The sequence below is a fragment of the Engystomops pustulosus genome, chromosome 10, assembly GCF_040894005.1.
Source record: "Engystomops pustulosus chromosome 10, aEngPut4.maternal, whole genome shotgun sequence".
Lineage (NCBI taxonomy): Eukaryota > Metazoa > Chordata > Amphibia > Anura > Leptodactylidae > Engystomops > Engystomops pustulosus.
In genome coordinates this window covers 13191111-13204349 of record NC_092420.1, presented here as the reverse complement: position 1 = coordinate 13204349, position 13239 = coordinate 13191111, and the positions used below count along the sequence as shown (strand labels likewise).

At 46.7% G+C, this 13239-nt stretch overlaps 1 protein-coding gene across 2 annotated transcripts in view; it reads right to left on the bottom strand.

Annotated features, from left to right (window-relative positions):
- SHQ1 (SHQ1, H/ACA ribonucleoprotein assembly factor) overlaps positions 1-13239 on the bottom strand; it is a 67176-nt gene that overhangs the window by 42775 nt on the left and 11162 nt on the right. For both annotated transcript variants that reach the window (XM_072126875.1, XM_072126874.1), the window contains exons 7-10: positions 11108-11214; positions 9757-9911; positions 7740-7793; positions 655-778 (exon numbers count right to left, since the gene is read on the bottom strand). In XM_072126875.1, coding sequence (XP_071982976.1) covers positions 655-778; positions 7740-7793; positions 9757-9911; positions 11108-11214 — 440 coding nt within the window. The remainder of the gene's footprint in view (positions 1-654; positions 779-7739; positions 7794-9756; positions 9912-11107; positions 11215-13239) is intronic.

Below are 13239 nucleotides of genomic sequence, written 5' to 3'. Positions count from 1 at the left end.
CAGATGCACTGTAGATGCACTGTAGGCGTGTCCTCACACTGCTGTGCTCTTACCTCTCTGCATTACGCTGCTCCGTAGTTCCTCTGGTCTGCTCTGACTTTTGGTTGAATATAGCAGTCACTAACTGAAGTGGGTTAATGCAAAGATTCAAGAGCACAGCAGTGTGAGGAAATTCCCCCAGTACAATCCTGGATTATAAATCTGTATTTCACAGTCCTGCAGCTACTAACTACATACACAAGAGTATAATTTCACATCTCTCCAGGGTCAATACCTAACGCTGCCTGCAGAGAGCACAACAGTGTGAGGACAAGTCCTTAGTGCAGTCCTGGAATATAAATCTATATTTCACAGACCAGCAGCTACTAACTACATACACAATGGTATGATTACATAGTCTCCAAGGACAATATGCAACACTAGCTGCAGAGAGCACAGAGCACATCAGTGTGAGGATATGTCATTAGTACAGTCCTGGAATGTAAATACATATTTCACAGTCCTGCAGCTACTAACTACATACATAAAGGTCTGATTATACAGATCTTACCAGGATAGGGGGATACCTGTTGGGTCCTCCACGAGAAAGGGGTCTCTATTCATTTACAGTCCTATAATATTGGAGGGATAGACCATAGAGATCCGATTTCTTACCTAATTGAAGCAGAGCGCACGCGTCCCGGACGGCTCTGGTCACCAGGCGGAAGTTTCGATGCAGCGGATAACAGACGACGCGCCTCCCAAACGACACCAGGACGTCCCTGACCGACCTGTAATTCTATTGAAAGGGAAACAAAGGGTTAAAATCAAAGTAGACACAAAGTAACGAAGCTACAACGGACCATCCCTCTGATATTCCTCCTGGAAATGTAGGAGTTAAAGGGGTCAATTTGGATTTAAAGGGATTTTTCCTGGAAAACCTCATAGGGGATGGGCGTTACTGCGGGGGTCTGCTGCGCCTGGGTTTGTGAGGGGTCCTGGGGTGAACCAGGTTCTGGTACCGGAGATGGATAATCGGACAATGCAGAGCGCTATTCAGGAGACGCGTGTGAGCGCCGATGATTTATGAGAGCGATTCCCAGAAATCCAGCGCTGAGGGGGGGGGGAGGGGTGAAGACGGCTGCAGAGCATTGTGCTCCGCGGAGAGCGATGAGCTGCGCCACAGCCGAGGTAATTAGCCAGCGGCGGGCGATTCTGCGTATAATCCAGTGTTTATTAGACGTCGACATTTACCGCAGATTAAAAATTAAACCGGCGCTGGCCCCGGCGGAGGCTCCGAGCGTCGGCCATGAATATTTTAGAAACACCCTTACACTGCCAAATGATAATGGCCTTTGCGATTCAAACAGCGCCACACAGGTCTATGGGTTGCAAGCGGTATTGCAGCTTCAATAAGTAAGAGCTGCAATACCATACATGACCAGGAGACACGGGGGGGGCTGTGTGGTAGAAGAAATCACACATGTCCGTCACTGGGAAAGCTGGGTGACTATAAGGTGCATTCCTGGAAAGCTGGGTGACTATAAGGTGCACTCCTGGAAAGCCGGGTGACTATAAGGTGCACTCCTGGAAAGCCAGGTGACTATAAGGTGCATTCCTGGAAAGCTGGGTGACTATAAGGTGCACTCCTGGAAAGCTGGGTGACTATAAGGTGCACTCCTGGAAAGCTGGGTGACTATAAGGTGCACTCCTGGAAAGCTGGGTGACTATAAGGTGCACTCCTGGAAAGCTGGGTGACTATAAGGTGCACTCCTGGAAAGCTGGGTGAGTGTTGGCACTTGTAGCATTGATGTATTGCAAGAATGTTAACCCCCGAGAGACTGAAGCGCGGCGGTCAGCCCAGAGAACATGTGCGCGTGTAATCCGCCGACATCCTCTGCAATTTGAGACGTAACGTCCCATGGAAAAGCTGCAGCCCATCTGCGTCTCCTGGAGGCCTCCTAAATAAATGATCACAGCCGCTTCCCCGCGCCAGGACGCCGCTCCGGTGAAGGCCGACAGACATTCCACCTTTATTCTGGAAGGTTTTATCTTCCCCAGCAACAAAATGATAAAACTGAAATACCGATATAATACAAGCAGGAAAAATCACGTAACGGAGGAAACCAGAGAGGAGGAGGAGGCAGCAACAGCGCTGTGCGGGCGCTGAGTAGCTACACCAGTGGTAGTGGGGATAGTGATAGTAAGGAGCGATGGTAAGGAGGGATAACTTATACTGGTTGTTACAATAGAGTGAGAATAGAGGTTGTAGCGACTGTAGTAATAGCGGCTGTAGCGACTGTAGTAATAGCGGCTGCAGCGACTGTAGTAATAGCGGCTGCAGCGACTGTAGTAATAGCGGCTGCAGCGACTGTAGTAATAGCGGCTGCAGCGACTGTAGTAATAGCGGCTGCAGCGACTGTAGTAATAGCGGCTGCAGCGACTGTAGTAATAGCGGCTGCAGCGACTGTAGTAATAGCGGCTGCAGCGACTGTAGTAATAGCGGCTGTAGCGACTGTAGTAATAGCGGCTGTAGCGACTGTAGTAATAGCGGCTGTAGCGACTGTAGTAATAGCGGCTGTAGCGACTGTAGTAATAGCGGCTGTAGCGACTGTAGTAATAGCGGCTGTAGCGACTGTAGTAATAGCGGCTGTAGCGACAGTAGTAATAGTGGTTGTAGTGACTGTAGTAATAGTAGGAGTGATAGCAGTTAGGTGGTAAGTAACATGTGTGGCACCATTGCGGTCGACGGGGATGTATATGCAGCCGCAAATTTGCGGCCGCATATACATCCCCCCAGACGGCCGTCTGAATGCACCCTAGTAGTGATCATAGTAATAGTGGTTATCAGTAACATTGAGGATGGTAGTAATAGTTAAAGTAGTAACAGTGATAGTGGTTATAGCGATATTTGAAATAATGGTTTTACTGCTACTGGTAGTAGTGACAGCAGTAGTGATAACAGTAATAGTAGTTGTAGTGAGAATGGTTATGTTAGTAGTAGTAGTAGTAATGAGAGTAGTAGTAGTAGTAGTAATGAGAGTAGTAGTAGTAGTAGTAGTAATGAGAGTAGTAGTAGTAATGAGAGTAGTAGTAGTAGTAGTAATGAGAGTAGTAGTAGTAGCAGTATAGAGAGTAGTAGTAGTAGTTTTAGTAGTAGTATGTACACAGCCTCGTATGCTGCACATAAATACTAGTAAATGTCACCTTGTGTAACCTGTATAACCACTACCCCAGATGTGTTTGCACAGTCAGCAGCTTCCGGCTCCCTCTCTCTCTCTCTCTCTTTCTTTCTTTTCCGGCTCTTGTCCCCATGTTAGCAGCTACCTGCCTTACTACAGCTGCAGACTGGTGGAAGTGCAGGGTATTGCCCCCTACAATCAGAACCGGACAGGGGAGAGTCACATCTGTGTAACTAACAAACAGCTACAACGAAGAAGTCAGTCATTTTAGGACGCAGCTGAGAAAAAAATTCCAGGATTGTAACTGGACTTCCCCCCTCTGCTGTAATATCTAACCAGAAGCCAGCTACAGCTCTTGCTGTAGGAGGGGAGGGGCTATACAGCAGTTTAGTAAAGAGATCTCACACACCAGTTGTGCACAGGTTGGCGTGTTGCCCCAGTAGCGCCCCCTACCTGCCACAGAATGCCAAAATGAAACAAAACCCGACTGCCATAATTCTTCTGGAATAATTCACATCCATTATTTATTTCCCGCTTCCTTCTCATTGTAAAGGAACAAAAATGTGGATTAACAAGAAAAAAAAAATCCAATCTCTCCCGATCTACAATGTTCCCTTTTATTGTCAGACTCGGAGCATCAAAAGGAGACGCGGGGCGAGTCACCCGCCTCCTGCACGCCGCCGCACATTGGGGAATCCTCTGGCAACATTTCAAAGCACAATGAGGTCTATCACACAGAGCGAGAGAGTCGCTCCGGGCACAGATACCATCGCACTTTGATAATCCCACCAAAGAGATGGCGCAGCGCCAGCAGGGACCAGCCCGGCATCAGCACCGGATACAGCCAGGACATGTAGCACTGCACATGTTATACACCCAGATCACATGTCCCCCCCAGAGGGTTATACATCACATGGCTATCACACCACTACCCCTGCCCCCCAGGGGGGCACAAGATGGCATAATGCCCCATTGACAGATGTCCTGTATATATAGGAGACACCCTTAAAGGGATCTACCTTCAGGTGTGTCCCTAGAGAGATCTGTAATCAGACCTTTGTGTGTGTTGTTAGTAACAGCAGGACTGTGAAATATAGATTATACTCCAGTATTGTTGCTTATCAAAGTGCACTAGGGGCGAGTCCTTACACTGCTGTGCTCTGTGCAGCCATTATTAAGTGGTGTCCTTGGAGAGATGTGTAATCAGATCTTTGTATGTATTGTTAGTAACAACAGGACTGTGAGAAATTACAATCCTGGAGTATCATCTATGTTTCAAAGTGCACTGGGGCGAGTCCTCACACTACTGTGCTCTGTGCAGCCATTATTAAGTGGTGTCCCTGGAGAGATGTGTATATTTATGTAAGTTGTTGGTAGCAGCAGGACTCAAAGAAAATGAATCTATACTCCAGGACTGAAGCTTCTCACTGACGTGTCCTCACACTGCTGTGCTCTGTAATCTCTGCAGCCAGCGATAGAAATGATCCCTAAAGAGACATGTAATCATGCAGAGCTGCAGAGAGTCAAGAGCACAGCAGCGTAAGGATACTGCAAGAGAAGCTATAAGGATGAATATGAATCTATATTTCACAGTCCTGCTGCTACTAACAAAATACACAAAGCAAGACTATGGTGCACTATAAGCGTTCACAGTGCTGTGCTCCTAGTTCTCTCGGTGTTCGGTATTGTCCTTGGGGAGATGTGTAATCAGACCCTTGTGTATGTCATTACAGTGAAATCTAGATTTGTATTCCAGGAGTGTAGCATCTCCGAGTACACTGGGGTTGTCCTCACACTGCTGTTCTCTATATTCTCTGCAGCTAGTGATAGGCCTTATCCCTAGAGAGATGTGTAATCATTCATATGACTAGCTGTAGAGACTATATAGAGCACTCCCAGTGCATTCCAGAAGCTACAATCCTGGAAAATAAATCCATAAATCACAGTTCTGCTGCTACAAACAACACACACAAAGGTCTGATTACACATCTCTCCAGGGACAATACCTAACACTGGCTGCAATCTACATAGTTACACTACACATCTTTCTAGAGATAATAAGTACATGTACGTAGAGATAGCAGCAGGGCTGTGATTTATATTCCAGGATTGTAGCTTCTTCCAGTGCACTGGATTCACACTGCTGTGCTCTTACTTCTCTGCACTAAGCTAGAATACAAACCCTCATGGTAGAGTGTCTGTGAAACATTTCCATGCAGAGATCTGACACAGCAGTGTGAGGACATGTCCCCTGTACAATCCTGGAATGAAAGTCCATATTTCACAGTCCTGCTGCTACTAACAACACACAAAAAGATTACATATGCCTCCATTGTGAGATTTTGCTTAGCCAATATATAAGACCAATCCCCTTTTTCTAATCAGCTGCAATATGGCAAAGAAATAAAGGATTTGCGTATGCAGCTCCTATGCAAAACAATGCGTCTCCGTCTTTGTTAACCTCAGACTAACCCTCATGTATAGTCTGATGCTTCTCCTCTGTAACCTAAAGTCCCAGACAATTGCATCTGTGGGAATCAAGGAGAAGGTTAACAGAATCACCCAGCTTTCCCAGACTTCTGAAAGGCAGAGCTGGCTCATCAACTCCCAGGGCTGCAGACTAGCCAATGTTAGCATCAGGAAAACCATATGAAGCCCCTATAGCATCAGCGGTGGTGGTTGTACCGTTCAGGACATCGGCCCCTCCCCTCTTGACCTGACACAACTACAATGAGATCTTACAGGATTCCAACCACAGGAAATCTGGGAGCAGCGTTTTTTTTTTTTTTTTTAAATCAACAATCTTTGTCGCCAATGAAAGCTCAGCCCAGAACTGGATCCGACTTGGGACATGTTGATGTTTCTGCCGCCAGCAGATGCAGCGCCGGTGGTCACGCGTCTTTCCCATTGCACGAAACACGATATTATTATTTCTGGAATCCGCTCAAAGAGCTGAAGACCCGGGATGCCAAGTTTCTACATTTGTCAAACATTCGCATTAACCCCATTAGTGACAACCTCCACCCAAGACAACACCGGGGGAAGGCCAAGACTAGAAAACAGCGCCACCCCTGCCCACAGGCTGCAACTAGAACTGCAGCTGGAATTTACATGAGCCGTAACAATGATATGGACATCATTATATAAAGCAAGGTGCAGGATTTCCCCCAAAATAGGCCAATATGGCAAATCCATCAATTCAACCGCGGCTGCCATTCACTTTCATCGAGAGCTGTCCCCCATTGATCGTGCAGGGGCTGAGGGTCTTCGAGCTCAAATCCTTCTGGACCGCCAGAGGCTTTTACCATCTAATCAACCCGCCAAGCAGAGCATTCATGTGTGGTGAGGATAGAAAGGAATAGCTGTTTGCCTCCTAATTCATAGGCCTCCTATAGTCACCCACCTAGTCCTCCAATCACCCCTATAGTCACCCACCTAGTCCTCCAATCACCCCTATAGTCACCCACCTAGTCCTCCAATCACCCCTATAGTCACCCACCTAGTCCTCCAATCACCCCTATAGTCACCCACCTAGTCCTCCAATCACCCTTATAGTCACCCACCTAGTCCTCCAATCACTCCTATAGTCACCCACCTAGTCCTCCAATCACCCCTATAGTCACCCACCTAGTCCTCCAATCACTCCTATAGTCACCCACCTAGTCCTCCAATCACCCCTATAGTCACCCACCTAGTCCTCCAATCACCCCTATAGTCACCCACCTAGTCCTCCAATCAACCCTATAGTCACCCACCTAGTCCTCCAATCAACCCTATAGTCACCCACCTAGTCCTCCAATCACCCCTATAGTCACCCACCTAGTCCTCCAATCACCCCTATAGTCACCCACCTAGTCCTCCAATCACCCCTATAGTCACCCACCTAGTCCTCCAATCACCCTTATAGTCACCCACCTAGTCCTCCAATCACTCCTATAGTCACCCACCTAGTCCTCCAATCACCCCTATAGTCACCCACCTAGTCCTCCAATCACTCCTATAGTCACCCACCTAGTCCTCCAATCACTCCTATAGTCACCCACCTAGTCCTCCAATCACCCCTATAGTCACCCACCTAGTCCTCCAATCACCCCTATAGTCACCCACCTAGTCCTCCAATCACCCCTATAGTCACCCACCTAGTCCTCCAATCACCCCTATAGTTACCCACCTAGTCCTCCAATCACCCCTATAGTTACCCACCTAGTCCTCCAATCACTCCTATAGTCACCCACCTAGTCCTCCAATCACTCCTATAGTCACCCACCTAGGCCTCCGATGCACCTTCTTTACCCGCATTCACCCCACGTCCACTCTGCAACCTGCAGCATCCCCCCCCCTCCCAAGTAACAATCATGGATTTCGCCTGCGTCACATGTCACATGACGTCTTCAGCTGCCGGGCGACTCGTCCGTACAGATACAATACATGCAGATGTGATCGCCTTCCTATAGTAGTGAATGGAGAGTAAGGTATGACAGTTCCACATTCACTTCTATAGGAGTCTGACTCCAGCTGGGAAAAGCTGCACAGTGTGACCTGTTCACAAATGTTCTGCTACCTGGAGCATCCACTCACCTCAAACCAGCTCAGGGTCCCACTCAGCTTCCGTATGTTCCAGGCGGATTCAACCTGCATCACACAAATAGCAAAAGGTGAAGCAGAGACATAATACTAACACATTGTACTATCACACAGGAGTATTCCCTAATGTATGGGGATTCATCCTCTCCCTAATATTCCAACTGCAAGTCCAATATTCTACACCTGTACATTATACTCCAGAGCTGCACTCACTATTCTGCTGCTGGTGCAGTCACTGTGTACATACATGACATTACTTATCCTGTACTGATCCTGAGTTACCTCCTGTATTATACCCCAGAGCTACACTCACTATTCTGCTGCTGGTGCAGTCACTGTGTACATACATGACATTACTTATCCTGTACTGATCCTGAGTTATATCCTGTATTATACTCCAGAGCTGCACTCACTATTCTGCTGGTGGTGCAGTCACTGTGTACATACATGACATTACTTATCCTGTGCTGATCCTGAGTTACATCCTGTATTATACTCCAGAGCTGCACTCACTATTCTGCTGCTGGTGCAGTCACTGTGTACATACATGACATTACTTATCCTGTACTGATCCTGAGTTACATCCTGTATTATACTCCAGAGCTGCACTCACTATTCTGCTGCTGGTGCAGTCACTGTGTACATACATGACATTACTTATCCTGTACTGATCCTGAGTTACATCCTGTATTATACTCCAGAGCTGCACTCACTATTCTGCTGCTGGTGCAGTCACTGTGTACATACATGCCATTACTTATCCTGTACTGATCCTGAGTTACATCCTGCATTATACTCCAGAGCTGCACTCACTATTCTGCTGGTGGTGCAGTCACTGTGTACATACATGACATTACTTATCCTGTGCTGATCCTGAGTTACATCCTGTATTATACTCCAGAGCTGCACTCACTATTCTGCTGCTGGTGCAGTCACTGTGTACATACATGACATTACTTATCCTGTACTGATCCTGAGTTACATCCTGTATTATACTCCAGAGCTGCACTCACTATTCTGCTGCTGGTGCAGTCACTGTGTACATACATGACATTACTTATCCTGTACTGATCCTGAGTTACATCCTGTATTATACCCCAGAGCTGCACTCACTATTCTGCTGCTGGTGCAGTCACTGTGTACATACATGCCATTACTTATCCTGTACTGATCCTGAGTTACATCCTGCATTATACTCCAGAGCTGCACTCACTATTCTGCTGGTGGTGCAGTCACTGTGTACATACATGACATTACTTATCCTGTTCTGATCCTGAGTTACATCCTGTATTATACTCCAGAGCTGCACTCACTATTCTGCTGCTGGTGCAGTCACTGTGTACATACATGACATTACTTATCCTGTACTGATCCTGAGTTACATCCTGTATTATACCCCAGAGCTGCACTCACTATTCTGCTGCTGGTGCAGTCACTGTGTACATACATGACATTACTTATCCTGTACTGATCCTGCGTCCTTATCCTACAGGGCTGCACTCACTATTCTGCTGGGGGGCCATTTTAATGCAAATTATAGATTTTTGTCTGATGGAGGAAGGTATAATAACTCAGATAAAATTATATAGGAGAAAGCAATATGGATTCCCTTCCCCTTCCCTGCCCCACACATCTTCTCCGCCTGCAGCCAGCACATGATGTGTGGAGCCGATACAAAGCATGGATATATATCATACACAACACAGTTTTGCCGGGAGATATTTTTCCATCACGTTGCCGGCGGTGATGCCAGGAGGGGCGGGGAGCGTCCTCGCTATCTGCTAAATCTACTGCAAAATACTTCTAACAGCAGCCTTCAGCCTTATCCTCTGAGCGAGTGGGACTCATTTTTCACCTGTCAGATTATTCCTGGCTGGTTGTCTGTGCCTCGCCTGTCAGGAGGGGAGGCGCGAGGAGCACAATAGGAGACTATTACCGCACAATCCTCTTGGCAGGAGAATTCTCCAGACAGAGCCCGAGCCACAGAGCGAGGGGGAGAAAATCCACTTACATTTCTCTCTCCTTCCGTCACGCGCACCTCGTAGCAGTAAGAGAGCAGCAGATCGATCAGGCCCAGGTACACAAACTGCTCCGCCGGACGCTCCAGCAAATACGATTTGTTGCTGAATTTTCTTAGCTGTTCTTTCTCTTTTTCTGTAAATGTAACTGTAAGAAAGGGAAAAAAGTTGGGTTAATCCAGCAGCAGAATAGCGAATGCAGCTCTGGAGTATAATACAGGATGTAACTCAGGATGAATACAGGATAAGTAATGTCATGTATGTACACAGTGACTGCACCAGCAGCAGAATAGTGAGTGCAGCTCTGGGGTATAATACAGGATGTAACTCAGGATCAGTATAGGATAAGTAATGTCATGTATGTACACAGTGACTGCACCAGCAGCAGAATAGTGAGTGCAGCTCTGGAGTATAATGCAGGATGTAACTCAGGATCAGTACAGGATAAGTAATGTCATGTATGTACACAGTGACTGCACCAGCAGCAGAATAGTGAGTGCAGCTCTGGAGTATAATACAGGATGTAACTCAGGATCAGTACAGGATAAGTAATGTCATGTATGTACACAGTGACTGCACCAGCAGCAGAATAGTGAGTGCAGCTCCGGAGTATAATACAGGATGTAACTCAGGATCAGTACAGGATAAGTGATGTCATGTATGTACACAGTGACGGCACCAGCAGCAGAATAGTGAGTGCAGCTCTGGAGTATAATACAGGATGTAACTCAGGATCAGTACAGGATAAGTAATGTCATGTATGTACACAGTGACTGCACCAGCAGAATAGTGAGTGCAGCTCTGGAGTATAATACAGGATGTAACTCAGGATCAGTACAGGATAAGTAATGTCATGTATGTACACAGTGACTGCACCAGCAGAATAGTGAGTGCAGCTCTGGAGTATAATACAGGATGTACTGTAACTGAATAGGAGCCCCCACAATTGTAAAGTAATTGTCTGGCTCTGTTGACTTTATGGTTATGATCGCCAGAGATCCAGAGAGATTAAACATGGGAATCAATCGGATACATATGGCTGCAATTATGATAAGAATCCTATAGGTTGGATTACAATCTGTTGGATTCTTCTCTGTATTGGGGTTCCATCTGCGTGTCCCCTATAGATATGAAAATCTGGGGTCCTTTAAGACCAGCCTGTACTTAGATGAGAGGCCTCTTTTTGGCTCCCCTCCCGCTGGCTGCTATCAGTCATTCCTATCGTGTAGCAGCTGTTCTGTGAGATCCGTGTTCCTTGCAGTCTGTTCCGAGATCACACAATGTCCCGGAGAAGACATGAAGGATGTTCTGTTACGTCTTCACCTTAAGGGCAGATGGTCTCACCTCCGGTGTCCGGACCGTCGGCTGCGGCACCTCTTGCTCCTTTCTCCTCCCACCACGGTTTATACTTCATCAAGTGCTGGATGGTCTCGTCCTCGAAGAGATCGGCTCTGGGGGCAAACACGGAAGGAATGAGTCTGTCAGAAACAGTCAGCAGGGAGGGAACGCTCCATACTTGAACGCTCCATCCATTACTGATGACCTTAAAGGGGATGTGGCAAGATTAGAGGTTATATTACAACATGCTTAGGGGTGGGAGTACTGGAGTCAGATCCCTAATCATCAATGGATCGGGGGGGGGGGGGGGGGGTCTCCACCATCCGAATTCATAGATTTACTACCTCTAAGGGACTGCTGGGGATAGCCAATAAGATTACATGCATGCTACACTCATTTAAAGGAACGGGACAGCTGGCCTTGTGAACTGTGGGGGTCTCTTTTAGCAAAGTTTTCTTTAAGGATTTTGAAATTGATGGCTTATCCTAAAGACAGGAAATATATAGGGGATCAGCACCAGTCCAACATATAACATACCTCCTAGGGATACTTAATCATTATAAAAATTTTAGAAAACCCCTTTAAACTGCCTTTCACCAGAGATGTCCCCTCCCCCTTGGATCGATCTGATCGGCCCAGGTCATACTTCCTGTACAGGAAGTTTGGTAACAGCGGCCACTACAGGAGAAATGTGGTATTACATGATACACAAGGTGAAAGATGCTGGACCTTGACCAATCCGATATTGATAATCCATCCTAGGGATAGGCAATCAATCTAAAAATTTTAGAAAACCCCTTTAAACTGGTTCTCATCAGAGATCCCTCACCTTTGATGAATCTGATCAGCCAAAGTCCTACTTCCTGTATAGTCAGTAGCCGACCAGGAACTGGATTAGCAGTGGGTCCCGCATACATCCTAAGGCTAGGTAATCAATGTAATAATTTTACAAAATCCCTTTAAACTGCTACACATCAGAGATCCCTCCTCCTCAGATCAAGATGATCGCCCCAGGACCTACTTCCTGTACAGGAAGTTTTGTAACAGCGGCCACTACAGGACACATGTGGTATTACATGATGCACCCTGTGAAAGATGCTGGACCAGGACCAATCTGATATTGATTATCCATCCTAGGGATAGGTAATCAATATAAACCCCTTCTTCTTCAGAGACCCTCCCCTATCGGATTGAGCTGATCACCTCAGCTCCTACCTCCTGTATAGCCAGGAGCCAACCAGGAATTGGATCAGTGGTGGTTCAGTACACATCCTAAGGATAGGTAATCAATATTTTTTTTAAAAATCCTTTAAACGGCTTCACATCTGAGATCCCTTCCCCTTAGAACGATCTGATCTCTTCTTCCTCTACTGTCAGGAGCCAACTAGGCATTTCTGTAACAGTGGCCTCTACAGGAGAAATGTGGTATTACATGATGTCCGTCTGAGCACAACAGCAACCAGTATAGATAAATCCCTTTAAGTGAGACATCTTACAAATCTGGCTGCACAAAACTGAAGCTTTCCAACCACAGAGAATAGACTGAAATTGAAGACAGAGAAAAGAAAGAGTTAAATTCGGGGGGCGCTGTGCGAGAGCTCGGTCCCCCAGGTGGAGCGCGGCATTAGTTAGTAACGCCATCTGACTCCAGGCGGCCTCTCACAAATCCTGCCGCTGCCTGTTGCTCCAGACGACTATAAAAATGACTGACAACGAGTTCTGGAATGAAGAAACCGGCGCGGGCGAATTTAGAATCAGTCACAGGACGGGAGAATCAATTCAGCGGGGGAATGAGAGCGGCAGCGAGTCACAATGATTTGCTTCCTGCAGAAGCGACGGGTAACATTCATGAAATCAGCTCATCTGGGATGAGAAAAGCTGCGCCAAACCTGCAGATCAGTCATGGAGAAAATGAGGCTCATCTCTCCTGCTTAAACAGCGCCACCCTTACCAGCAGGCCGTGTTGGGTATTGCAGTAGAAAATTAGGGCCAAGCTGCAATATCAGACACAACCTGAAGTCTGCTTTATTTGCAGTCATATGTAGGTCGAAAAAAAAAACTGGATGATTTCAATTGAGGTGAAAAAAAGTTAAAGGGATTGTCCCAAAATGTGTATAATATCTGGGGTCCAACTACAG